Source organism: Pseudophryne corroboree, chromosome 6, assembly GCF_028390025.1.
Source record: "Pseudophryne corroboree isolate aPseCor3 chromosome 6, aPseCor3.hap2, whole genome shotgun sequence".
Lineage (NCBI taxonomy): Eukaryota > Metazoa > Chordata > Amphibia > Anura > Myobatrachidae > Pseudophryne > Pseudophryne corroboree.
Window position 1 is genome coordinate 377,321,623 of NC_086449.1, and position 25,125 is coordinate 377,346,747.

Sequence of the window (25,125 nt, forward strand, 5' to 3'; positions counted from 1 at the left end):
TATGCAGCATGCCTATATTCTGTGTGGAACAGTGGCCTTATCGCCATACCAAATTATGTTACACTACTGAGTGTAGCATAACATTTTATATGCAGACATCAGGCCTAATTCAGGTTGGATCACAGTGTGCGATCCAACCGGAATTATTGAGAAAAAGATACAGGCGTAAGCGCAGCGGCCATCCTGCGCACGTGCCTGCAGAAAATGCGATCACCTCTGCCTGTCAATCAGGCAGAGGCAGGGGAGGGGGAGTGGAGGCGGTCAACGCTCCGTTTCCAGCGAGGAGATGGATCGTTGCTGGGGCAGTGCGGCGTGAACGGGGGTGGAGGCGGCCAAATGGGAGGGTGTTGGGGTCATGATCACAGTGGCTGCATGATGTCACACGCAGCCACCGCGATCGGGAAGATGGTGGCGGGCCTCCTGCGGGCGCAGCTAAGCTGCGCTGGCAGGAGGCTTCCTTAGTTTCTGCTAACAAGCAGAAATTGAGATGCATTCAAATTTCTACTTGTTCAATGTGGGGAGGCTCCGGTCAGCATGCTGGGCGACCCCCAGCATGCTCTCTAAAGGATTGCAAATTCTGCTAATTAGCAGAATTTGCAATACTGAATTAGGCCCATAGTTGCTATTACACATGCTGCATATCATTGTAATCAGCGAAAGCTGCTTGTGCGTACTAATATATCCATGTGTGACTCAGACACATTTTCCAGTGAAAAATGTGCAAATGGGCAAAAATGACATGTACAGTGCATGGACTATTTTGAGAGTTAAAAGTATTTTTACTTGATTTATAAGTTTAAAAATAATGTTAATTTTTTTTATTTGTTTTAAAATATGCTGTAATTGTGTACTTGTAATTGTTTTTCAACATTCACAAATACAACTCACACCTCCGCCTTCTCACCCCCCAAAAAAAACAGGTCTATTTATGTTCAACTTTGTAGAGATGTTTTATTGTGAGATTTCCAAATTCGGACTCCATTACATCAGCCGAGTTGTATGTTTAACATAAGGAAAACAACTGGATCTGACTTTTTACCGAGTGCTCTCTTTAAGAGTAGAAAACACCTACCGTTGCATGTGCTCAGATGCCATTACATTGCTGAGTTTGCAAAATGTCCGAATTTTGTGGTAAATACTAACATTTTACAAACTTGGCTCCCTCTACATCACGGCCTTTGTTATGTAGAACATTTACATATAGAAAACAATACTTACACACATGTCTATCATAGGTTCTGATGCCAATGTTGAAGAAGCTTGGGAAGCAGTGTTGGATGCTCCGGCTGTAGTGTGGGAAGATGTCATGGTAACCATGAACTAGTATCCCGTCATCCTACCAATACCAGCCACTCCACCAATGCTACCAACACCAGCCCAATTAGCCCCTACCACTCCTCCTGATCCGTCACTCCCTGGTTACTGGCAGAACATGATGGACTTCCAAACTCAGCAGTTGTCCGTGCTGACCACACAAGTCTGTCAAATCACCAAGTTAAACAAAATGGCACACAGGCAAAACTACAACATGACAGCACAAATCCACCATCTTTTGGACATTTCTTGCAGCTTGGCCCAAATATGGGACTAAAACAATAGATTCGAAGACACCTTGGTACTCATGCAGGAAGCAAAACAACCGATTCCATGACAATTTCATCAGGCTCTTGGATTCCCAAACCGATGCCATACAGGACTTTCAACTACTTGGGAGAGCAGTCAGAATGCACCTCAGCAGGCAGCACATCCCAAACCACAACACCTGCGACTACACCATCCTGACATACACCCCACACACAGGTGGGTCTCAGCAGGCCCAGGGTGGAAGGGGTGCAGATAGCCGCAGGCCAGTGGCAGATTTTACCTATGAGCTGCAGGGCTGCAGCCCCCCCAAGTGAAGTCTGCCACCTCAGTGAGCCATTTGCAGTCCGTGACTGCACTGGCTATGCTGTGACTGGCAGTGAATTCCCATTTTAAGTGCTACCTGTCAGTCTCCTACAGGGCAGGCAGTCCCTATGGGATGTGTTTTCTCTCTCTGGGACTGCCAGTATGGGCTTATGATTAAACTTCCTGCAGACTTCCTGTGGGAACACACTCCCTGCCTTTCGGGCAGCTCTACCCAGTTTCTATGGGCAGCAGCCCCCACCACTGGTTATGCACATGCGCCGGTCTCGGCACCTGCCACATCCATTGCGCAGGTGCCGGGACCAGGCTCTCAGGGGCTCTCCTCTAAAGGCAGCGTGTGCAGTGGCAGCCCCCCTCCTCCAAAGTGTAGATGATGGGTATACAGATGGAGATGGGGCCACAATAAAAGCTATAGAGATGGGCAGAGGGACATAAAGGGTAAACAGCTCGGGAGGGCGTCTACTGTCTGCCAGATGTGTCCACACATCTGTGCTGCCTTGCTGCTATTTGGTGGATGACCAGACCTTTCTAACATTTTCAGTGGTGGGATGTCTCCATAGACTGAATGGTTGATGACTGGAGCTATCCACCAGTGATGTGCCCCACCAATCATAGTGCAAGTGGCAGCAAGCGACAGAAGGATGGTGAGCAACTTGACAGTCACGCTACAGTTCCGAGTTCTAAGGGGAAGGAAGTTGAAAAGTGGTGTTTTCAGAACTGGGAATTGATTTACAATTAGAGGAGGAGCTGGTTGTTGATTTTGGGTACATGCTTTTGGGTAGACCCTTATATATAGATTATGCAGACGGCGGCACTCTGTATAAAGAAGACGAATTTGGCAGATGTAACTGCAACATTTCTGTGTTGTTAATCCACCGTCATCAGGCAAGTACAGTACTTGCCTGATGACGGTGGATTAAAAACACCGAAACGTTGCATTTACATCTGCCTCATTCGTCTTCTTTATACAGAGTGCTGCCGTCTGCATACTATAGGTTTGTGCCCCTGCATGTGAAATGTTTTCATTGAGACCGCCTGGAGCAATAACATTTAACCGATGTATCCACCGTGCTTCAGTGCGTAATGACTGTAAGGCTCTATTGCCACCCAGCACATTAGGAAGTACAGTATCAATCATACAATATCGTAAACTAGATAAAGGATGACGGAATTCAGCAAAATGACGAGCCACAGGTTGATCACTAGTTCCTGTATTTAATGCAGCTCTAATTGCAGTTCTATGATTACACATCCTTTCTTTAAACCTAGATTCAGTCTTACCAATATAACTTAATCCGCATGGGCACACTATTTGATATATCGCGTAACTTGAGTTACAAGTAAAGTGGTGACAAATCTTATAAGGTTTGCCAGTGTGCGGATGGTTAAACACATCGCCAGTTAGAAGAAACTGTCACGTTACACAGGTACATTTGAAGCATCCATTCTTCATAAAACCAAATATTCCTGGCTTACCCATAGTGAGCCGGGTGCCTGTTTTGACTAAAATATCCCTCAGGCTGTGTCCCCGAGCATAGCAAGGCATTAAGGTATAATCCTGAAGATGAAGGGTGGAGTCACTCTGAATAACATGACAGTTTTTTTTTAGCCACCTGACGAACAGTATGAGTAGTGGTATGGTATTTATTAACCCATGGTAAACGTAATCGGGAGCTATTTTGTTGTTCAGGTTTATTCAGCAATAATGCCATTTCCATAGATAAAACCTTTGCTTTATCCCTTAAAAGGGAAGTCTTGTTATAACCTCTAGATACAAACTTACTGATTAGACAATCAATTTATTTTTCTGCAATGAAAAACACATTATTGATCCTATGGATCCCTGATCATTTGAGACGGTGGTAAACTATTCACAGTGCCACGTGGATAGTAACTTTGTGCCTGTAAAAAAGTGTTCCTATCTGTAGGCTTTATATATAAACTAGTCTGTAAATTATGGTTATTCAGCGTCACTTTTACGTCTAGAAAATTTACCGAAGTTTTAGAAAATTCATAAGTGAATTTAATAGGACTCAATAATGAGACATTATGGACATCAATCAATGATTGTAGTATTAAGATGTGACCATGCCATAAAATAAATAAATCATCTATAAAACAGGAGAAAAGTGCTATATGAGAAGAAATGTCAGTATTAGAGCTAAACAGATCATTTTTAATGAGAAACATGACAATATTGGCATAGCCCGGCGCCATAGAACTGCCCATGGCGCAGCCTTTCACTTGCAAATAAAAATTATTATTGTACAGAAAAAAATTATTATGCAAAAACAATTCAAAAAGGTGCAGTATAATTTAGATTTTTTTTTTCTTTAGAAAACTCACTTTTAATAGACAGGAATCGATCCAGAGCCTCTAGCCCCAAAGAATGTGGTAGAGAAACGTATAGAGGCTAACTACATCTACACAAACAAGGCAATATTTATCATCCTCCATAGTTACATTCCGAATCTTCAAAAATGCTGTTGTATCAAGCAAGAATGACGCTTCTCTTTGTATTAATGGTTGTAATAGGGCATCTAGAAGTGTGGATACTGGTTGGAGCACAGAGCCCCGAGCCGATACTATAGGGTGACCCGGTGGTGGGTTTAACCCTTTATGGATCTTCGGGATGGAATAGAAAATTGGTGTAACAGGAAAAGAAGGAATTAATACATCAAAAACCTCTTCCAAAATAAGACCCCAATCTAATGCTACTGATAATGTATCAATCAATATTTGTTTACATGTACTCGTAGGGTTACTCGTTAATTTAATGTACACATCTTCATCACCAAGCTGACGTAGTACCTCGGAGTTATAGTCCTGCCAATTTTGGAGGACTATCCCCCCTCCCTTATCAGCCTGGCGGAAGACAAGACTAGCATTTTGTGACAAAGATTTCAATGCTTATTGTTCTCTAGGTCTTAAATAAGGATGAATCACCTTTTGTTTAACAGTGGTGTGAATTTCAGTATCAAGCATACGCATAAAGGTCTTAATGCTGTGGTTACCAAAAATAGGGTCAAACTTAGAACATGGTTTAAACTTTTTTAACTGCTTAGGGATCATAGTTACCATAGAGTCATTAGTCCCAAAGTGTTCCTTTAATCCAGAAGCTCCCAAACTGTGTGCCGTGGCTCCCTGGGTTGCCTCGGGACACTTGCAGGGGTTGGTGGTCCAGGACCAATTAAAATTATTCATGGTCAATATAATAGGCAAAACCAGTGCTGGTGGCTGCCAGTCATAAAATACATGGCCAAACAGAAGCAAATCTTGTCCCTCACCACACAACTGACCCTAAGGATGACATATAAACGCTATCTACTTAATGTAATATTTCTTTCTAAATTTCTCAATAAGAAATTTTTGGCCTAGTGGTGCTGTGAAAAAAATTCTGATACTCTAGGGCGCCGTGATTCAAAAAGTTTGGAAACCACTGCTTTAATCTAAGATTCCTTGCCAGTTCATATTTTTCAGTGTTCCATTGAAATTCATCAAATCCATGACTTGGTATGAATGAAAGCCCCTTAGATAACAGCGAGGTTTCACTATCACTCAGGGTATATGAGGGCAGAATAAATATTAGGTTCTCCTGTTCACTGGAGGACGACCACGACGTTTGACTACCTCTTTTGTTTCCCTTGCCACATCTTGTGCATTTCCTTTGGGATTTCCTGCGGGTATAGCTGGACCCTGGCGTGAAGCAGTCCCTAAAGGGATGTCATTATAATCACGATATTGACCTTCACTATTAGACCCTTCATTATCGTTAGAGGAGTCGGTGTCAAATCGAGAGAGCTTAGATTTCAATGGTCTTCTGTTGTTGCGTTGAAAGAAAGGACGGCGTTGTTCATTAGGGTATTTACCTGCAACCCATCTATAGACCGTGTGGATGTCGTAGTCATTATCCACTTTCATGTGCTTCTCCTTTTTAAATTGTAGAAGGTCTCGTTTATAACTTGCTAATTGTTGTTTAAGCCGGTCCATCCAGTCAACGCTTTGATCTAGTGTTAAAGTAGATAAATGAGTGGTTTCAAAGGTGGAAATTTTCTCCTTAATATGCTGCAACTCTTTTGTAGATTGTTCTATTACTAAGACCATAAGGTCGAAGGAACAGCGATTCAATATACCGACCCAATGTTTGCAAAATTGAGGATCAAAGAGTTCTATGGTGGGACAGTTTAGTTTGCGAAAACCACGGGGGATTTTTTTGCTTTTATAATAGTCACTCAATGACACCCCATGTAAAAAGAAGTCTATCTCCTTCTTCTTAAGGCGCAATAAGTCCCTATAGATAATATCAGGAGAGGTAGTTTCATTCTTATCGTTTATGCCAGTATTATAAAGAATATATTCAATTTCAGACTCTGAAAAGGTATACATATCCCCTATAGCGAACTAAACATTTGGCACTGTAGATCCTGCCGGATCACCGCCTTCTGCCATATTGCCTTTGAGAAAATTAGTCACTCTTATATTCCAAAGAAATTACTTGAAGCTGTATACATATGCAGGAAACAGGTAAAAACTGTTGTTAAAGGGCATCAAATTGAATTTCCTTATTCAAATGCTTAGAAATGTATAGCTGGGTGCCTTGACGGAGTACTCACTCTCTCAGTGTCTACTCCGTTGACTGTGTTGGTGCCTTCACAAGCAATCCATGTACAAATCTCCACAAGGTACGGCACTCAGACTCTTCAATGAATAAGTACAGAGAAAGTAGTTAGCTTTCAACGTTTCAATTTATCTCTCAAATTGTCATCAGGAAAATACATAAAACAAAATCACATACCTTTTTTTATAGACATACACATGAACAGGAGAAAACATAAGATGCCGGGCAGGAGAGCCAGCCACACTGTGTTCAGTGATCCCTGCTGACGTCAATCCCTGCCACCAGGGTATCCGTTCACATGGTCGACCATGTTATGGTCGACAGTCATTAGGTCGACCACTATTGGTCGACATTGACATGGTCGACGTGGACACATGGTCGACACATGGAAATGGTCGACACATGAAAGGTCGACACATGAAAAGGTCGACATGAGTTTTTTTACTTTTTTTTCTTTTGGGGAACTTTTCCATACTTTACGATCCACGCGGACTACGATTGGAACGGTAATCTGTGCCGAGCGAAGCGGTAGCGGAGCGAAGGCACCATGCGAGGGGACGCGGTGCACTAATTGGGGTTCCCAGTCACTTTACGCAAAAAACGACACCAAAAAAGTTAAAAAACTCATGTCGACCTTTTCATACGTCGACCTTTCATGTGTCGACCATTTTCATGTGTCGACCATGTGTCCATGTCGACCAATAGTGATCGACCTAATGACTGTCGACCATAACATGGTCGACCATTCATACCGGAACCGCCACCAGCAGGAGGTCAAGGGAAGACACAGCTGAGATCACTCACCATAATCAATCACCATTACATTCAGTTTTGCAAAAATACAATGATACAAATGTATAAAAATCTTACATAAGATAACAAAACAAACACTCAATAAAAACATCTACACAGCCCTTAATGTTGTATGTACTGAAAAAAACAGAAATCACAAAACCGTAAATCTGCAAATGCTTACTACATACTCCATCATGATGTGAAAGGTGTAAATGTTGCAATTATTTATTGCCACAAAAGACTATTATAATTAAATAGCCAACTTGCAAAGGCATCTCTGGCAGTAATTATGTAGCTATTAACTATTATCAAGCCAAATGTTCACCATCTCAATACTAAGAGGCTAACATGCTATACTGAAAAAATGTAACCCCATAAGCTCGCATATGAAATGTTTTCATTGAGACCGCCTGGAGCAATAACATTTAACCAGTGTATCCACAGTGCTTCAGTGCGTAATGACTGTAAGGCTCTATTGCCACCCCGCACATTAGGAAGTACAGCATCAATCATACGATATCGTAAACTAGATAAAGGATGATGGAATTCTGCAAAATGATGAGCCATATTTGTATATATCTATGCTGTACACACACATATGATGCCCATTTTCCTGTCATAGTTTATGTTTTTAGAAAAGCTGGGGCCCTTTTTTTGTGTTGCACCCAGGGCTGAAAGTTGCCAGCCAGCTCTGGCACCACATCACTAGCAGCACCCATGATATTTCATTACTTACAATACAAAATTGCTCATTTAACAAAAAAAAAAATTGCATAACCAATATACTTATTTTTTAAAAACACTAAAAAAATTGTCTTAGTTATAACTGTAATTTTTAATATATTGATTTTTTTTAAATGTGATGGGGTTGTGACATTTTTATTTATTTATTTCTTTATTAATTTGGGGGGGGGGGGAGGGGGCACCATATAATTTTTTTGTAAAAAAAACAACAACCACATATATCTTGTACATGGATACTTAAAATCATAAATATCTAAATGTACTTAGAACTCCACACATTTTCTAAATAACATATTTATTGTAATGAAAGCCTTTTTTTGTAACATGTAAACCTAAATGAAAAGGTTATTATTTTCATGAGAAATTGCATATGACTTGAATAACCACATACACTATTGTGTATATAAATTTACAAAAACTCAAAAGACCATTTGTTTAACACAAACTACAAATAAGGATCAAAATTATTTTTAAACAGTTTAGGATTGTGAGGGCCTGCAGCAGCAGCAGCTGCTCCTACTTACCAAACATAGGGAGGCTGCTGCTACCCCCATACCCGGAGAAGAGAGCCGACAGCCAGGCTTTGGCCCCGGCACCTGCGCAATGGATCCAGCAGGTGCTGGTACCAGTGCATGCGCAGATGCTGCAGTGCGACTGCATATGTGCAAAACCCCGGCTTCTATGGACTACATCGGCTGCAGCCCACAGAATCCAGATTGGGCTGTGCGAAAGGCAGGGAGTGGCTTCCTACAGGAAGTCAGCTCTCTAATAATCACAGCCTGGTTTGGCAGTCCCAGAGGGAGGAAACTCCTCCCAATGTGTCACGGCTGAGTTTGATTGAGAACCCGGACTAGTACTGGACACTGGGTTCGGTCTTGAGTGCAGTGGACAGAATCGGGCTGGCTTAATGAATGATCCGCTCATCAAGACATGGCAGTAAGGCAGTATACTCTATAAGGAAAGGCGACCAGCTATGGGTACTGGAACACTGGTGGTGGAAGCCACCAGTGCAATGGGTAGCTGGGTTGTCACCTAATGGAGAGTCACGTGAGAACTGGTGAGTTAACGGAATGCTGGGAGGATCAGCAATGCAGGAAAGTCACAGATCACTGGCTGGAACCAGTGTGATAGCTGTCGATGAGGCTGAGGACAATAGCAATGAATGTAGACAAAGCTGAGAGCATCAGCAGTAACTGTAGACGTAGCTGAGGACATCAGCAATGACTGTAGAGGAAGCTGAGGGCATCAGCAATACTTGTAGATGAAGCCGAGGATGTCGACGATGCTTGTAGACAAAGCTGAGGATGCCAGCAATACTTGTAGACTAAGCTGAGGATGTCAGCAATGCTTGTAGACGAAGCTGAGGTTGTCAGCAATACTTGTACATGAAGCCGAGGATGTTGGCAATGTTTGTAGACAAAGCTGAAGATGTCAGCAATACTTGTATACGAAGCCGAGGATGTCGGCAATGCTTGTAGATGAAGCTGAGGATGTCAGCAATACTTGTAGACGAAGCCGAGGACGTCGGCAATGCTTGTAGCTGAAGCTGAGGACGTCAGCAATACTTGTACACAAAGCCGAGGATGTCGGCAATGCTTGTAGGCGAAGCTGAGGATGTTAGCAATACTTGAAGCTGAGGATGTCCGCAATGCTTGTAGGCGAAGCTGATGATGTCAGCAATACTTGATGCTGAGGATGTCGGCAACACTTGTTTCCAGATGCTGGGCAGCTGAGGTAGCACAATGGGGGTTCCATATGCTGTACAGTGCAGTGTCGGCACAATGGATACTGCAATATTGTAGACAGCAGTGGCAGATTTTCCAGATACTATGGTGCGCTACCTTGCGCAGCGGTGAACTGGAAGCTGGCAAAAACCCAGCAGAGTCTCTAAGGCTGCTAGGGATATAGGACTGTCTCTCTGGATCACTTCCAGTGAGTCTGGAGATGCCAGGATGCAGTGGCAGTGATGGCCCTTTAACTCATCCAGGGAGACTGTATCTGTTGACCACTGGAGTCAGGAAGGCATGTAACATAATGGTAACATGGACAATGCTGTGTAGGCACAGCATCGAGAGACTTGCTGAATTCAGTATTCATACAGAAGGTTAATCAGCACAGATGCAGCTCATTAGCAAGTCTCTGTTCCCAGAACTCAGCACTCAGGCAATTTATGTAACTTGAGAGCTGTATTCCCAGTGAGCAGAAAACATGCAGGATATAGGACAGATGGCAGAGGTAAGTCACCAAACGTTATTATTTTAATCAGGATTGTGACACAATGGGACTGCCATGTGTGTCTGTGACTGAGAGAAAGGACTTCCAATAGGAAGTCACTGCCAGTCACAATGAAGCCAGTGCAGTCACAGACTGCATTTGGCTTCACGGACACAGATCGGGTTGGCAAATTTTACCTTGGAGGGCTGCAGCCCTTAGGCTGGTACTTACTTCTCTTTGTGAACACTTAATGTATAATATATATATCGCACACACACACACACACACACACACACACACACACACACAAACACAAACATATATTCACATATGAATTCCTTGCAGGACTTGGAGCCAGCGCTGATCCCTGCTCTAATACATATCATGGTCCTAGAGCTGAGTCGGAGTTGGAAGTAAAGACCATGGCAGACTTTATTAGGAGACATGGCAATATCAAAGGTGTTGTGAGCATTCACAGCTACTCCCAGTTAATTCTCTTCCCTTATGGATACAAGTGCACCAACCCTGCTGACTTTACTGAACTGGTGAGTTAGTATATGTCTGACTGATCTTACTTTCCCAATACCTGGGCATCACTCAGCTGGGAGGATCAAGGGAGGGGAGACAGAAAAGATCATTCCGGGGCCCCCACATTCTGCTGTGTGAAGCAGAGCAGAGTAGTCCGTCTCTGGTGGTGGCCACAGAGGAGCTCCCCAGTGTACAGCAGTCATTCAAAATCGTGCAGTGAAATCCTGCAAGACACTAATGCTGAGCTGGCCGAGTGTGCTGCTGCGGCGCGCAGTCAGGCATTGTGTGTGTTTGATGGTGGGTTGTGCTGCTGCTGAGGCGCACTGTCAGTTAGTGTGTGTATGTATGTGTAAGGTAGTGTGTGTGTTAGTTAACAGGGTGGGGCTCAGAGTTTGCCATCACTTTTACTGGTGGTGCCTCCCACAACATCATTGCCCCAGGGCCCCCACCAGCCTTAATTTGGCCGTGTCGCTCAGTTTTCCAGCCAAAGGGGTTGGACGCCACCATATATGAATCTGTGGAAAATCATGAGAAAGCAATGCTGTTACGGGTTGGGTATGCGTGACCGGTGGTCAGGAGACCGCCGGTCACCATACCGACGCCAGGATCCCCGGCTTGCAGATGCTTGGCGGTTGGGAACGGAACAAAGCCCCTTGCGGGCTTGCAGCGCTCACCACAGGTTATATTCCCACTCTATGGGTGTCGTGGACACTCACGAGTGGGAATAGTCCCTGTTACTCTGCATGCCGACTGTCGGGACTGTAAGGGGGTGGAATTCCGGCGTCTGTATTGTGACACATAACTACATCCCGTCGTTATCTCTGTATGTTAGACACTAATTGGGAAATGTTAACAATTATTAAATGCATATTTATTTTTATCTTTCTAGGATAATGTTGGCAAAGCTGCTGCTAGTGCGCTGAGCTCTCTGTATGGCACTGAGTATAAAGTTGGAACAATCTGCTCTACGATCTGTAAGTAAATATGTAACATAACCCTAACCTTGTTTATTTAATAATAGGTCTAGAATTATAGGCACACGGGTGCTGTGGGGTACTGTGTTTACCCTTTGTATTGTATTTTTGTACAATCAAAAAGTAAAAAACCTTTGTATTCAAAACTTTCCTTTCCCAGTGCTGCCTTGTTGTTGATGTGCTTACCTCTTTCCTACCGTTTCACATGACGTACAGTGAAGTCTTATAATAACACTGATCTGTAAAGACTATTGGGGGAGTGTTTTTTTATTCACAAATAAATATTTAAAAAAAAATGCATTTACAATAGGATGGATGGTTTCTTATGGGCTCATCCCCATAATTGTGTTCTAATACTTTAACCATACCTACCAATATTTTCAAATGCTGATGCAGGACTACGGGAGAGTGGCCATATAAAAGGGGCGTGGTCTCATTTCCGTCACTGAGAGGGCTTCCACAGCACTTTGTGGGCTGTTAGCTTGCCCCCTTGTCTCCACTGAATAGACATCTATTCACCGCTGCTCTCCTAAGCGGCCCAACTACCCCCCACCACCACCACCAACAACACGGGACACTGTGGCCTGCGGGTGGGACAGCAGGACAGTCCCCAAAAAACGGGACTGTCCCACAAAAATCGGGACAATTGGGAGGTATGCTTTAACACAGCATTTAAAATGTTGTAACATGGCACAACCCATTTCTCAAGTATTCATGCATGCTACCAGTAGTTTAGTTACAAAATAGCATACTTGCTTACTTTTCTAAAAGCATTTCAGGTGGAGTGTGAAAGTAACACCTATCAGCGCGGACGTGTACTGCTACATCTGAGAGGTGTGTCGTAAGAATGACTTACATCCAAATGTAACTGAGCCCCAAAGTTAGTAAGATGTATTTGTTGAAGAAAAGACACTGATATATTTCAGGATTTGTTTGTGTATTGGGGGTCATTCCGAGTTGTTCGCTCGCAAGCGGATTTTAGCAGATTTGCTCATGCTAAGCCGCCGCCTACTGGGAGTGAATCTTAGCATCTTAAAATTGCGAACGATGTATTCGTAATATTGCGCTTACACACCTCGTAGCAGTTTCTGAGTAGCTCCAGACTTACTCGGCTTCTGCGATCAGTTCAGTGCTTGTCGTTCCTGGTTTGACGTCACAAACACACCCAGCGTTCGCCCATACACTCCCCCGTTTCTCCGGCCACTCCTGCGTTTTTTCCGGAAACTGTAGCGTTTTTTCCCACACGCCAATAAAACGGCCTGTTTCCGCCCAGTAACACCCATTTCCTGTCAATCACATTACGATCGCCAGAACGATGAAAATGCTGTGAGTAAAATTCCTAAGTGCATAGCAAATTTACTTGGCGCAGTCGCAGTGCGGACATTGCGCATGCGCATTAAGCGGAAAATCGCTGCGATGCGAAGATTTTTACCGAGCGAACAACTCGGAATGACCCCCTTTGTGTTTTACAAGAGGTTCCATAAACAGTAAGTGGCCACAAGACATCTTATACAAAAATGCCATATATTCGTAGGTATCATTGTGTCTTATAACCAATGCAGGGAAATGGCACTGATGAGCCCATTTGTATGTATGTATCTCTGATTTCTATTTTTCTCCAAGAATGTAACAGCTGCATAATGGGGATAAGGTGTAATCAGGGAGATTGCTGGACTATTCAGGGAGTCAGGGAGATTGCTGCTATTTCAGGGAGTGCAGAATGCAGCAGGGTAGGCAACTATGCAAAATAGCAATGCATCAAGCACACAGAATGCAGAACTAAAATGCGTATAAAGTATTGCTAGTTTCTAGGTGTTTTATCGGTGCAGTGCAGTGTAATGTAATTTGTTTGTCAAAGCTATGATACACCTGATATGTAACTGAGGTGCAACACGGACATGATGGAGATCCTTGTATTGTGGACAGATAAGGGAATTATGTTCATATAAGATCTCTCCTGTGAAAATCTCAGTTTATAGTACAAGTTTTGAGTACATTTTAATTTCCCTCCCCTGAGATATTGGCAATATGTCAGGCAAAGTGCTGTACTAAAAGTATGTCACCATTGGATAGGTTACTTGCCAGTCTATTTCTATTCATTTACAGTACTACATTTTCTCATTAATTAAATTGGATATGATTCTATGCCGCAATAACACTTCCTGCTTCGCCTTATTATTAAGCAAGATGGGACATCGACAAGATGTAGAAACATCTTGTCTGCCTCGGGCGATGCTCCTCCTTAGTGCTGATGTGCTGTGTCGCCTGACCGGCTATCGAAATCGACAGCTGCAGATGTTGAAACGGTCAGCATCATACATTGCTCCCGCATATCGGCGTGCTACCTGTTAGACAGCAGCGTTGATATGGACAGGGGCGCATAGTGCACCTGTCACTGAGCCAACACAGCCACTGTCATACATGTGGAAGAAGTGGTATCAATGCACATAACGTGCACCATCTGGTGTTGCGATAAGACATACAAGCACACTGCTGTAACCAATTTAGCGTCTTTTGCTGTAGTCATACCTGGGAGCATATGCTTGTGCTAGTATTAGCCTTTCCCCTGGTGCACAAATGTGAAAGGACTGAGACGCCCACTTTAATTAACTTTAGACGCTGTAATTCAGGTTGGTGCATCTTTAGGGTGTATCTAGACTTTTTTTTGGGATGGGGGGTGATTACGAATTATCCTTTCCTCTATACTCATTCCTCCTCCCACTTCCAGTGTTGGCTCCACTCATTTTCAGGTAGCGACCTCATATCATAGATTGGTGTATCCATTACTGTTTCCATTTAATAATTATCTTTCTCTGACGTCCTAGTGGATGCTGGGGACTCCGTAAGGACCATGGGGAATAGACGGCTCCGCAGGAGACTGGGCACATCTAAAGAAAGATTTAGGTCTATCTGGTGTGCACTGGCTCCTCCCCCTATGACCCTCCTCCAAGCCTCAGTTAGATTTCTGTGCCCGGCCGAGCTGGATGCACACTAGGGGCTCTCCTGAGCTCCTAGAAAGAAAGTATAGTTTAGGTTTTTTATTTTACAGTGAGACCTGCTGGCAACAGGCTCACTGCAGCGAGGGACTAAGGGGAGAAGAAGCGAACCTACCTAAGTGGTGGTAGCTTGGGCTTCTTAGGCTACTGGACACCATTAGCTCCAGAGGGATCGCACACAGGACCCGACCTCGTCGTCCGTCCCCCTTACAGAGCCAGAAGCAAGAAGGTCCGGAAAATCGGCGGCTGAAGACTTCTGTCTTCTCCAAGGTAGCGCACAGCACTGCAGCTGTGCGCCATTGCTCCTCATGCACACCACACACTTCGGTCACTGATGGGTGCAGGGCGCTGGGGGGGGGGGGCGCCCTGAGCAGCAATATTAACACCTTGGCTGGCAAAACTGACACCATATATAGCCCCAGAGGCTATATAGGTGTAAATTACCCCTGCCAGAATAACACAAAAAGCGGGAGAAAGCCAGCCGAAAAAGGGGCGGAGCCATCTCCCTCAGCACACTGGCGCCATTTTCCCTCACAGCTCCGCTGGAAGGATCGCTCCCTGGCTCTCCCCTGCAGTCCTGCACTACAGAAAGGGTAAAAAAGAGAGGGGGGGGCACAAATTTAGGCGCAGTATAATATATATATATGCAGCTATAAGGGAAAACACTCTTTATAGGTGATATCCCTGTGGTATATACAGGGCCGGTGCTAGGGTGTTCGGCGCCCTCCTGCAAACTCTAAATTTTGCGCCCACCTACTCCGCTCTCATCCTACCCACAAGCAGCCACATTGCACTTGCGACTAGCTACATCCAGTTAGTGGGAGTGCACACACCATGCGATCGTATGGATCACGGGTGTGTGAGAGAGAGGATAGCAGGAGAGAAAGGGTGACGGGTAGAGGGTGAGAGTAAGTGGGTAACAGGAATGTCAGTCGGTGACAGGGAGAGGGTAGCTACAGTGGGAGACGGGCACAGAGTGAAGCTAGGGAGAGGCAGTGGGCAACAGTGAGAACCGGAAGGTGACGATGAGAGGGTGACAAGCAGAGGGTGAAAAAAGAGAATGACGGGGAGAGGGTAAGCATCAGTGGGAGACAGGAGAGAGAGGTGATGGGGAATGGGTGAGCATCAGTGGGTGACAGGGATAGTTCGACAGGAGAGAGAGGTGATGCGGAGAGGGGTGGGTGACAGGGAGAGGGTGACAGGAGAGAGGGGTGGGTGACAGGGAGAGGGTGGCAGGAGATAAAGGTGACGGGGAGAGGGTTGGATGACAGGGAGAGGTTGATAGGAGAAAGAGGCTATGGGGGGGGGGGTGACGGAGAGAGTGACTGGAGAGAGAGGTGACGGGGAGAAGATGAGAGTGAGTGGGTGACAGGAAAGAGAGGTGACGGCTGTGGAGAGGCAGCGGGTGGCAGGCAGTGGAGAAACTGCATTTAACATAAATTAAAAAAATAGTAACATTACAAGTCTGGACTTACAGTCCCATGAAGAGAAACACTTCCTATGCTACAGTAAGTCACTGCAGGTGGCAGATTTTACTGGGGGGATACAGCCTGTAATCCATAAGTAAAATCTGTCAGTCCTAGTGACCTTACACAACATATGGAGGTATCCTATTACCCACGGTCATTGATCGCGGGTAATTGTGTCTCCAGGGGGCTATTAAATTAGCCCTGATAAGGCTGTGCGAGACATGGTTTATAAGGGATTTTTTTTTTCAACTACGTACCCACAACGACTAATTAAGCAATTAATCCCCCCTCCCTACACACTACACCACAGCTACCCTGCAGCCCAGTCCCCACACACACTACCACCACCACACATTATATGCCACTTTATCCACCCCACACCCCAGTACACACTAATATTCCACTTTATCCCCCCCACTCCAGCACACAGTAACATACCAGCTTATATCCCCCCCCCGACCCCAGTACACACTAATATTCCACTATATCCTCCCCACTCCAGCACACAGTAACATACCAGCTTATATCCCCCCCCCCGACCCCAGTACACAGTAATAATTCAGTTTATCCCCCTCACCCCAGCACACAGTAACATACCAGCTCCCCCCCCCGACCCCAGTGCACAGTAATATTTCACTTTTATCTCCCCCCCCACCCCAGAACACAGTAACATAACAGCCCCCCCAAGTACACAGTAATATTTCACTTTATCTCTCCCTCCACTCCCCCCCTCCCCCCCAGTACACAGTAACATACCACTGTACACACACACTAATATGCCCTTTCTCCTTACCTGGTCTTCAATCCACTATTGATGAGAGGGGACTCAGGGGAGGGGCGGTGCTGAAGACTGCTGTGAGAGGGGAGGGAAGAGAGGAGGTGGGGGATGATGCTCCTCAATAACATTAATTTCCACTCATTTTCAGTCTATTCTGAACACCTCACACCTCACAATATTGTTTTTAGGCCTAAAAGGTGCACCGAGGTAGCTGTATGACCAAGCTAAGTGACACAAGTGTGCGGCACAAACACCTGGCCCATCTAGGAGTGGCACTGCAGTGGCAGACAGGAGGGCAGATTTAAAAAACTAGGCCCCAAACAGCACATAATGCAAAGATGAATAAAAGGTGCACCGAGGTTGCTGTATGACTAAGCTAAGCGACACAACCACCTGGACCATCTAGTAGTGTCACACAGTGGCTGAATGTTGAGAGTGAGCCGCAATTGTTCGGTCCACTGACAGCATCTCCAGCACACCCCTGTCATTTTAAAATAAAATCTGCAATTGGTGGACTTATACGGCAGTACCCCAGGACTAATACAGCAGTACCCCTGGACTCATATGGCAGTGTCAGACAGGATGACACTTTTCAAAAACTAGGCCCCAAACAGCACCTCAAGCAAAGATGTTGAAGAGGTGCAATGAGGTAGGTGTATGACTAAGCCAAGTGACACAAACAATTCCCACTGGAATTATACGTCCAAATCACTGGAATTATACGTCCAAATCACTGGAATGAAATGGCAAAATCACTGGAATTATACTGCAAAATTACTGGTGGAATTATACGACCAAATCACTGGAATTATACGACCAAATCACTGGAATTAAATGGCAAAATCACTGGAATTATACGTCCAAATCACTGGAATGAAATGGCAGTATCACTGGACATATACGGAAGTGTCAGACAGGATGGCACTTTAAAAAAATAGTCCCCAAACAGCAGAGGCGTAACAAGGGTTTTCGGAGCCCAGGGCAAGATGAAGAGTGCCCCCCCCCAAAAAAAAAACAACAACAAAAAAAAAAAAACACCAAAAGAAGTATGTGTGCAAAAAAATGGGCGTGGCCACACACCAGAAGGTGAGTGGCCACGCACCAGAAGGGGTGTGGCCATGCACCAGAAGGGGTGTGGCCACTGAAAATGCCCCACAGTGCCAGTTGCATGCCCCACAGTGCCAGTTACAATTCCGCACAGTGCCAGCTACATGCTACACAGTGCCAGTTACATTGCATTACAGTGCCAGTTACAATGCCCCACAGTGCCAGATACATGCCCCACAGTGCCAGTTACATTGCCCCACAGTGCCAGTTACAATGCCCCACAGTGCCAGTTACAATGCCCCACAGTGCCAGTTACAATGCCCCACAGTGCCAGATACATGCCCCACAGTGCCAGTTACATTGCCCCACAGTGCCAGATACATTGCCCCACAGTGCCAGATACATTGCCTCACAGTGCCAGTTACATGCCCCACTGTGCCAGTTACACGCCTCATTGTGCCAGTTACATGCCCCACTGTGCAAGTTACATTGCCCCACAGTGCCAGTTACATGCCCCACTGTGCCAGTTACATGCCCCACAGTGCCAGATACATGCCCCACAGTGCCCCCCCGCTCACTCATAGCTTCTTCCCATTCCCGTGGCTGTGCTATGTGAGGGGAGGAGAGCGCAGCGCAGCGCCTCTCCTCCCCCTCACCGCTCCAGGTCTCCGGCGGCGGCTATGTGGCGCCGGTTTGCTAGCCAATCAGAGCTAGCGGACCGGCAGCCAATCAGGAGCCGGTCCACAAGCTCTGATTGGCTAACGCCGCCGGAGACCGGACACGCAGCGCTGCTGGCAGCGGCGGTGAGGGCCTCCCCTCACATTGCGCTCTCCTCCCCTCACATTGCGGCGTGACGGGGGCGAGTGGGGCATGATGCCCTGGCCGCCGGCAGCGTCCCCCTCTGCTGGGCCTGCCACGGCGCCCAGGGCACGTGCCCCACTCGCCCTACCCTAGTTACGCCTCTGCCAAACAGCACATGACGATAAGAAGAAAAAAACAGGTGCAAGATGGAATTGTCCTTGGGCCCTCCCACCCACCCTTATGTTGTATAAACAGGACATGCACACTTTAACAAACCAATCATTTCAGCGACAAGGTCTGCCACACGACTGTGGCTGAAATGAGTGGTTTGTTTGGGCCCCCACCAAAAAAAGAAGCAATCAATCTCTCCTTGCACAAACTGGCTCTACAGAGGCAAGGTTTCGACCTCATCCTCATCCTCCGATTCCTCACCCCTTTCACTGTGTACATCCTCCTCCTCCTCACAGAGTATTAATTCATCCCCACTGGAATCCACCATCACAGGTCCCTGTGTACTTTCTGGAGGCACTTGCTGGTAAAGGTCTTCCCGGAGAAATTTATAATTCATTTTGATGAACATCATCTTCTCCGCATTTTGTGGAAGTAACCGCCTATGCCGATCACTGACAAGGTTACCTGCTGCACTAAACACTCTTTCGGAGTACACACTGGAGGGGGGGGGGGGGGGCAGCTTAGGTCAAATAAAGCCAGTTTGTGCAAGGGCATCCAAATTGCCTCTTTTTCCTGCCAGTATACATACGGACTGTCTGACATGCCTACTTGAATGCTGTCACTCATATAATTGTCCACCATTCTTTCAATGGTGGCCGAATCATATGCAGTGACAGTAGACATGTCAGTAATCATTGGCAGGTCCTTCAGTCCGGACCAGATGTCAACACTCGCTCCTGACTGCCCTGCATCACCGCCAGCAGGTGGGCTAGGAAATCTTATCCTTTTCCTTGCAGCCCCAGTGGCGGGAGAAATTGAAGGAGGAGCTGTTGACGGGTGACGTTCCACTTGAGTTGACAATTTACTCACCAGCAGGTCTTTGCACCTCTGCAGACTTGTGTCTGCCGGAAAGAGAGATGCAACGTAGGCTTTAAACTTAGGATCGAGCACGGTGGCCAAAATGTAGTGCTCTGATTTCAACAGATTGACCACACTTGAATCCTGGCAAAGCAAATGAAGGGCTCCATCCACAAGTCCCACATACTTTGTGGAATCGCTCCGTCTTAGCTCCTCCTTCAATTTCTCCAGCTGCTTCTGCAAAAGCCTGATGAGGGGAATGACCTGACTCAAGCTGGAAGTGTCTGAACTGACTTCACGTTTGCCAGATATATTGCCCCACAGTGCCAGATACATTGCCTCCCAGTGCCAGTTACATGCCCCACGGATCCTCAAACCTCGCTAGTCGTGACAGTAAGCACTGGCCCAATGGATTCGACGGGGCATCAGGCCTCACGAGGTGATTCCACTGCAGATATCTGGTCTCGCTTAAGTAAGCAGGAGGCCACACAACCCCAAATTGTGCAGTTCATGCAGAATATGTCCAAACGCGTCGATTCTCTCTGTGCTGCCATGATGGCCCCTTAAGCTGCTCCCACATTAGCACCTCTGGTCCTACTTCCTCCTGTACCAATACCACTTCCACGGTTGCATCTGCCTTCTCCCAGTAAGTTCGATGCGAATCCAAAACAATGCCGCGGGTTTCTTAACCAGTGCGAAATCCAGTTCGAACTACAGTCGGCCAACTTCCCATCAGCACAAATCAAAGTAGCCTATATAATTTCTTTACTTACCGGGCAAGCATTGGAATGGGCTTCACCTTTATGGGAGAGGACGGATATCATCCTAACTATTCAGAATTCGTGGCCACCTTTCTTAGAATCTTCGATGAACCCGGCAGGACTTCTGCCGCCTCATTGGAGATCCTGAGTCTGCGTCAAGGCACGCGTACGGTCAGTCAGTACATGATCCAGTTTCGTACTCTCTCCTCAGAACTGAACTGGAACGAGGAGGCTCTCATTGCAGCTTTCTGGAGCGGTCTCTCCGAAAAGATCAAACATGAACTCGCAACTCAGGATTAATTAATTTCCTTATGCAATAAATTAGACCTGAGGTACAGAGAACGCTGTATGGAGAGATTGCGGTCAGATCGTCCTAAGCCTAGGGTTATTCTTCCACCAACACCATCATCACCAACTATTGAAGAACCCATGCAGATCAATCGTTCCCGTCTCTCCAATGAAGAACGTGAGAGATGGCGACAAGGGAACCTCTGCTTGTATTGTGGTGCATCTGATCACTTTGTTAAATCTTGCAATCTACGTCCGGGAAACGCCCGCTCCTAGCTTGTGCTGGAGAGGTCAAGCTAGGAGAATTCTCAGAATTAAATACCAAGAAAGAGTCTGTCTTGTTCACCCACCTTGCTCCCTTCTTCCTCTCTTCTCATCCCTGCACTACTCGATTCCGGAGCCGCTGAAAGCTTCATTACATCAGCTCTGGTCAAACAATCTGGAATACAAACGGTCCGTTTGGATCGTACCATTTCTAATACTGCGGAGGATGGAAGTCATATTCCTGAGGGTGTTATATCCTTTCGTACTATTCCTCTCAAGATAAAGGTCGGAGTTCTTCAGTCAGAAAAATTCTCTTTCCTTGTAATTCCTAAAGCCTCTCATGAACTGATCCTAGGATTTCCATGGTTATTAAGACACAATCCCCACATAGACTGGCAAACTATGGATGTTCTCTCTTGGGGACGAGACTGCTTCCAGAACTGTTTGCCTTCAGTAAGACCCCTCTGTTCTTCCAGCCCTTCCAGCCTTCCTGTGAAATACCAAGCCTTTCAAGATGTTTTCAGTAAACATGGGGCGGACACCTTGCCTCCGCATCGCACTTGGGGTTGCCCCATTGATCTGGTACCAGGCAAGACTCCTCGCCGAGGTCAAATCTATCCTCTCTCACTCCCTGAGACACAGGCCATGTCGGAGTATATCCGGGAGAACTTGGATAAAGGGTTCATCAAGTCTTCCACCTCTCCGGCCGGGAAGGGGTTTTTCTTCATCAAAAAGAAGGATGAGGGTCTGCGGCCCTGTATTGACTATAAAGGTCTCAACGACATAACAATTAAGAACAGATATCCGTTACCTCTAATTCCAGAACTGTTCGACCGTGTTAAAGGAGCTACTGTATTCACTAAGCTGGACAGGGGGTCTACAATCTTATACGTATTCGCCCAGGTGACGAATGGAAGATGGCATTTAATACCCGCGATGGTCATTACGAATACCTGGTAATGCCTTTTGGCAAATGTAACGCCCCAGCCATCTTTCAAGAATTCGTTATTGAAATCTTCAGAGACCTCCTCTACGACTGCTTGGTGGTGTATTTGGATGACATCCTTATCTTTTCCAGGGATCTGAAGACCCATCGAGAACAAGTCAAAGAAGTTGTAACTCGTTTACAGAGGAATCAATTATTCTGTAAATTAGAGAAGTGCACCTTCAAAGTACCCACGATTCCATTCCTTGGTTACATCCTCTCAGGGCAGAAGTTACAGATGGACCCTGCTAAAGTCCAGGCGATTCAGGATTGGTCATTTCCAGCTGCCCTTAAGGGAGTTCAACGTTTCCTGGGGTTCACTAACTTCTACCGAAGATTTATTCAGAACTATTCTTCTGTCATAGCCCATAACCGCATTAACTAGGAAAGGAGCCGATCCTGCCAAGTGGTCTCCGGAGGCTTTGGAAGCCTTTTTTCATCTTTTAAAGGAGGCCTTCATGACTGCCCCTGTTCTTCGACAACCCGATCTCAGCTGTCCTTTCCTGGTGTAGGTTGACGCCTCTACTGTAGGAGTAGGAGCAGTATTATCCCAGCTCTTCGAGGACAAGAAAGTCCATCCTTTTGCGTTCTTCTCGCAAAGATTCTCCCCCGCTGAACAGAATTACGCTATTGGGGAACAAGAATTACTGGCAATTAAGTTAGCCTTTGAGGAGTGGAGGTATTTGTTGGAGGGAGCTCAGCATCCAATCTCGGTAACCACGGATCACTAGAACCTCCTGTATCTACAGTCAGCTCGATGTCTGAACCCACGCCAAGCAAGATGGGCTCTCTTCTTTACCCGTTTCAACTTTAAACTTAGTTACCGACCAGGTTCCCTCAACAAAAAGGCAAATGCATTATCCCGTTCCCTAAGTTATGAAGAACCCTCTGATCGTTCAAAGGAACAATTCAACTTGGAATCCACCTCTTTTGCAGCAACTAATACCTCTCCACTTCTTCCTCCGGGAAAAATCTTTGTTGCACCAAATCTTTGCAAGAAACTGCTTACATGGGCTCACTCCTCCTCCTTCATGGGCCATGCGGGTGGTCATAAAACGCTCAAATTCATTCAGCGCTCCTATTGGTGGCCTCATCTTAGGACTGGCGTTCAGGAATTCGTGGCTGCCTGTCCAAAGTGTGCCCAGCATAAAAGTCCCAAAGGTCCTCCAGCCGGGTTACTCCATCCGTTGCCTGTGTCGCAAAGACCATGGATGCATATTTCAATGGACTTTATTACTGATTTGCCTGCATCTGGCGGACGGAATACCGTATGGGTCATAGTTGACCGGTACTCTAAAATGGCACACTTCGTTCCACTGGCTAGTCTTCCATCAGCATCCCAGTTGGCAAAATTATTCATAGCAGAGATCTTCCGACTCCATGGTCTACCGCAAGAAATCGTTTCTGATAGAGGTCCTCAGTTTGTGGCCAAGTTTTGGAGATCCCTATGCTCAGCTCTCGGTGTGAAATTGAATTTCTCCTCAGGATATCATCCCCAAACGGATGGTCAAACAGAGAGAGTGAACCAGGACCTGTAGACATTTCTGCATTTATTCATGTCCTCCTCTCAGGACGACTGGCTGGACTTCCTCCCATTCGCAGAATTTGCCGATAACAATCTCTATCACTCTGCCACAAAATCTCAATTTTTCATTAATTATGGTTTTCATCTGAAAGTTCCTGACTTCCAACTTCTGCCTACGCTCGAGGTCCCTGTCGCAGAATCAGCACTTCGACAATTTACTAAAACCTGGAGACAAATTCACAAGGCCTTGCTCAAGACATCCAAGAAGTATAAGACCTACGCAGATCTGAAGCGAAAAGCTGTACCAAGTCTCAAAGTGGGAGATCAGGTTTGGGTTTCCACACATAACCTAAGATTGAAAGTTCCTACTAAAAAGTTTGCTTCCCAGATTTATTGGGCCCTATACAATCGAAAAAGTTTTAAATCCTGTGGCCTACAAAGTGAAGTTACCTCCGCATTTGAGAATCCCTAATGCATTTCATATTTCTCTCTTAAAACCATTGGTACTTAATCAATTCAGAGCTGCTCTGCCTAAATCACCCAAGATCCAATCAGCACAAGGAGACGAATTTGAGATTCACAAGATCCTCAACTCCAGCAGATGATATGGTCGCCTCCACTACCTTGTTGATTGGAAGGCATATGGACCAGAGGAAAGGTCTTGGGTAGAAGCAGAAGATGTCCATGCTCCAAGACTTCTTCGAACATTTCAAGCCAAGTTTCCAACTAAACCATATAGGTGTCCGAAGTACACCCACAAAGGGGGGGTACTGTCAGCATCCGGAGTCTTACCGGTATGCTATGGCCGCGGGCTGGCTTCTCAGGCGGCGGGCAGCGGCGGAGGTGGGCTGCTGCACCGGGTCCGAGGGCAGCAGTAGCGGCGGTGAGGGGGTCCGCTCGTGGCAGCGGGACGCCGCTGCAGTGGGTCGCTCTTGCTGAGCCATTGCTAGGAGACTTGGGGCAGTGAGCTGTGTGGCTATGCAGAAAGGTCTCCATTACTGGGCGCCGCCATGTTGGAGACCAAGTTTGAGGCATAGTTCCTGTTTCCTGTTTCTTCCAGCCAATCCAGGGGAAGCTCTCCCTAAAAAAGGGGGCTGGTTTAGGACAGGGACGCCAGTGCTTCAAGTTACAACCCTGTTGTAGGTGCTTTAACCTGTGCTCCCAGGATTCTTGCCGTATTCTGGTTACTCCTGACCCTGCTTGGCCGGTTCTCTGTTGCTGCTGCAGCCCTGCCATTCCTAGCCTGCTGCTGCCTGTGGAAGCGCTCCTGGAAAACCCGGTCCAGTAAGACTCTTTGGGCACGGTCGGTCCCGGGTCTTCTGCCTCGCTTTTCAAGCCACACTCCACAGATCTTCATCTCCAGCCACGTCTTTAACCACCATCCACAGTTCCGCAGTTCATAAT

The 25,125-nt window shown here is 46.1% G+C and overlaps 1 protein-coding gene and 1 long non-coding RNA gene across 3 annotated transcripts in view; one reads left to right on the forward strand and one right to left on the reverse strand.

Moving 5' to 3' along the window:
* Positions 1 to 25,125, forward strand: part of LOC134932379 (carboxypeptidase A2-like) — a 233,040-nt gene that overhangs the window by 170,598 nt on the left and 37,317 nt on the right. The window contains exons 9-10 of the mRNA XM_063926750.1: positions 10,622 to 10,821; positions 11,694 to 11,778. Coding sequence (XP_063782820.1) covers positions 10,622 to 10,821; positions 11,694 to 11,778 — 285 coding nt within the window. The remainder of the gene's footprint in view (positions 1 to 10,621; positions 10,822 to 11,693; positions 11,779 to 25,125) is intronic.
* The window catches only part of LOC134932380 (uncharacterized), a 206,224-nt gene that overhangs the window by 39,757 nt on the left and 141,342 nt on the right, over positions 1 to 25,125 (reverse strand). The window contains exons 3-4 of one of the 2 annotated variants that reach the window (XR_010179339.1): positions 6,519 to 6,603; positions 3,992 to 5,912 (exon numbers count right to left, since the gene is read on the reverse strand). This is a non-coding gene — a long non-coding RNA (uncharacterized LOC134932380). Of the gene's footprint in view, positions 1 to 3,991; positions 5,913 to 6,518; positions 6,604 to 25,125 lie in introns of those variants that run through there. The other variant, XR_010179338.1, reaches the window with a different exon arrangement.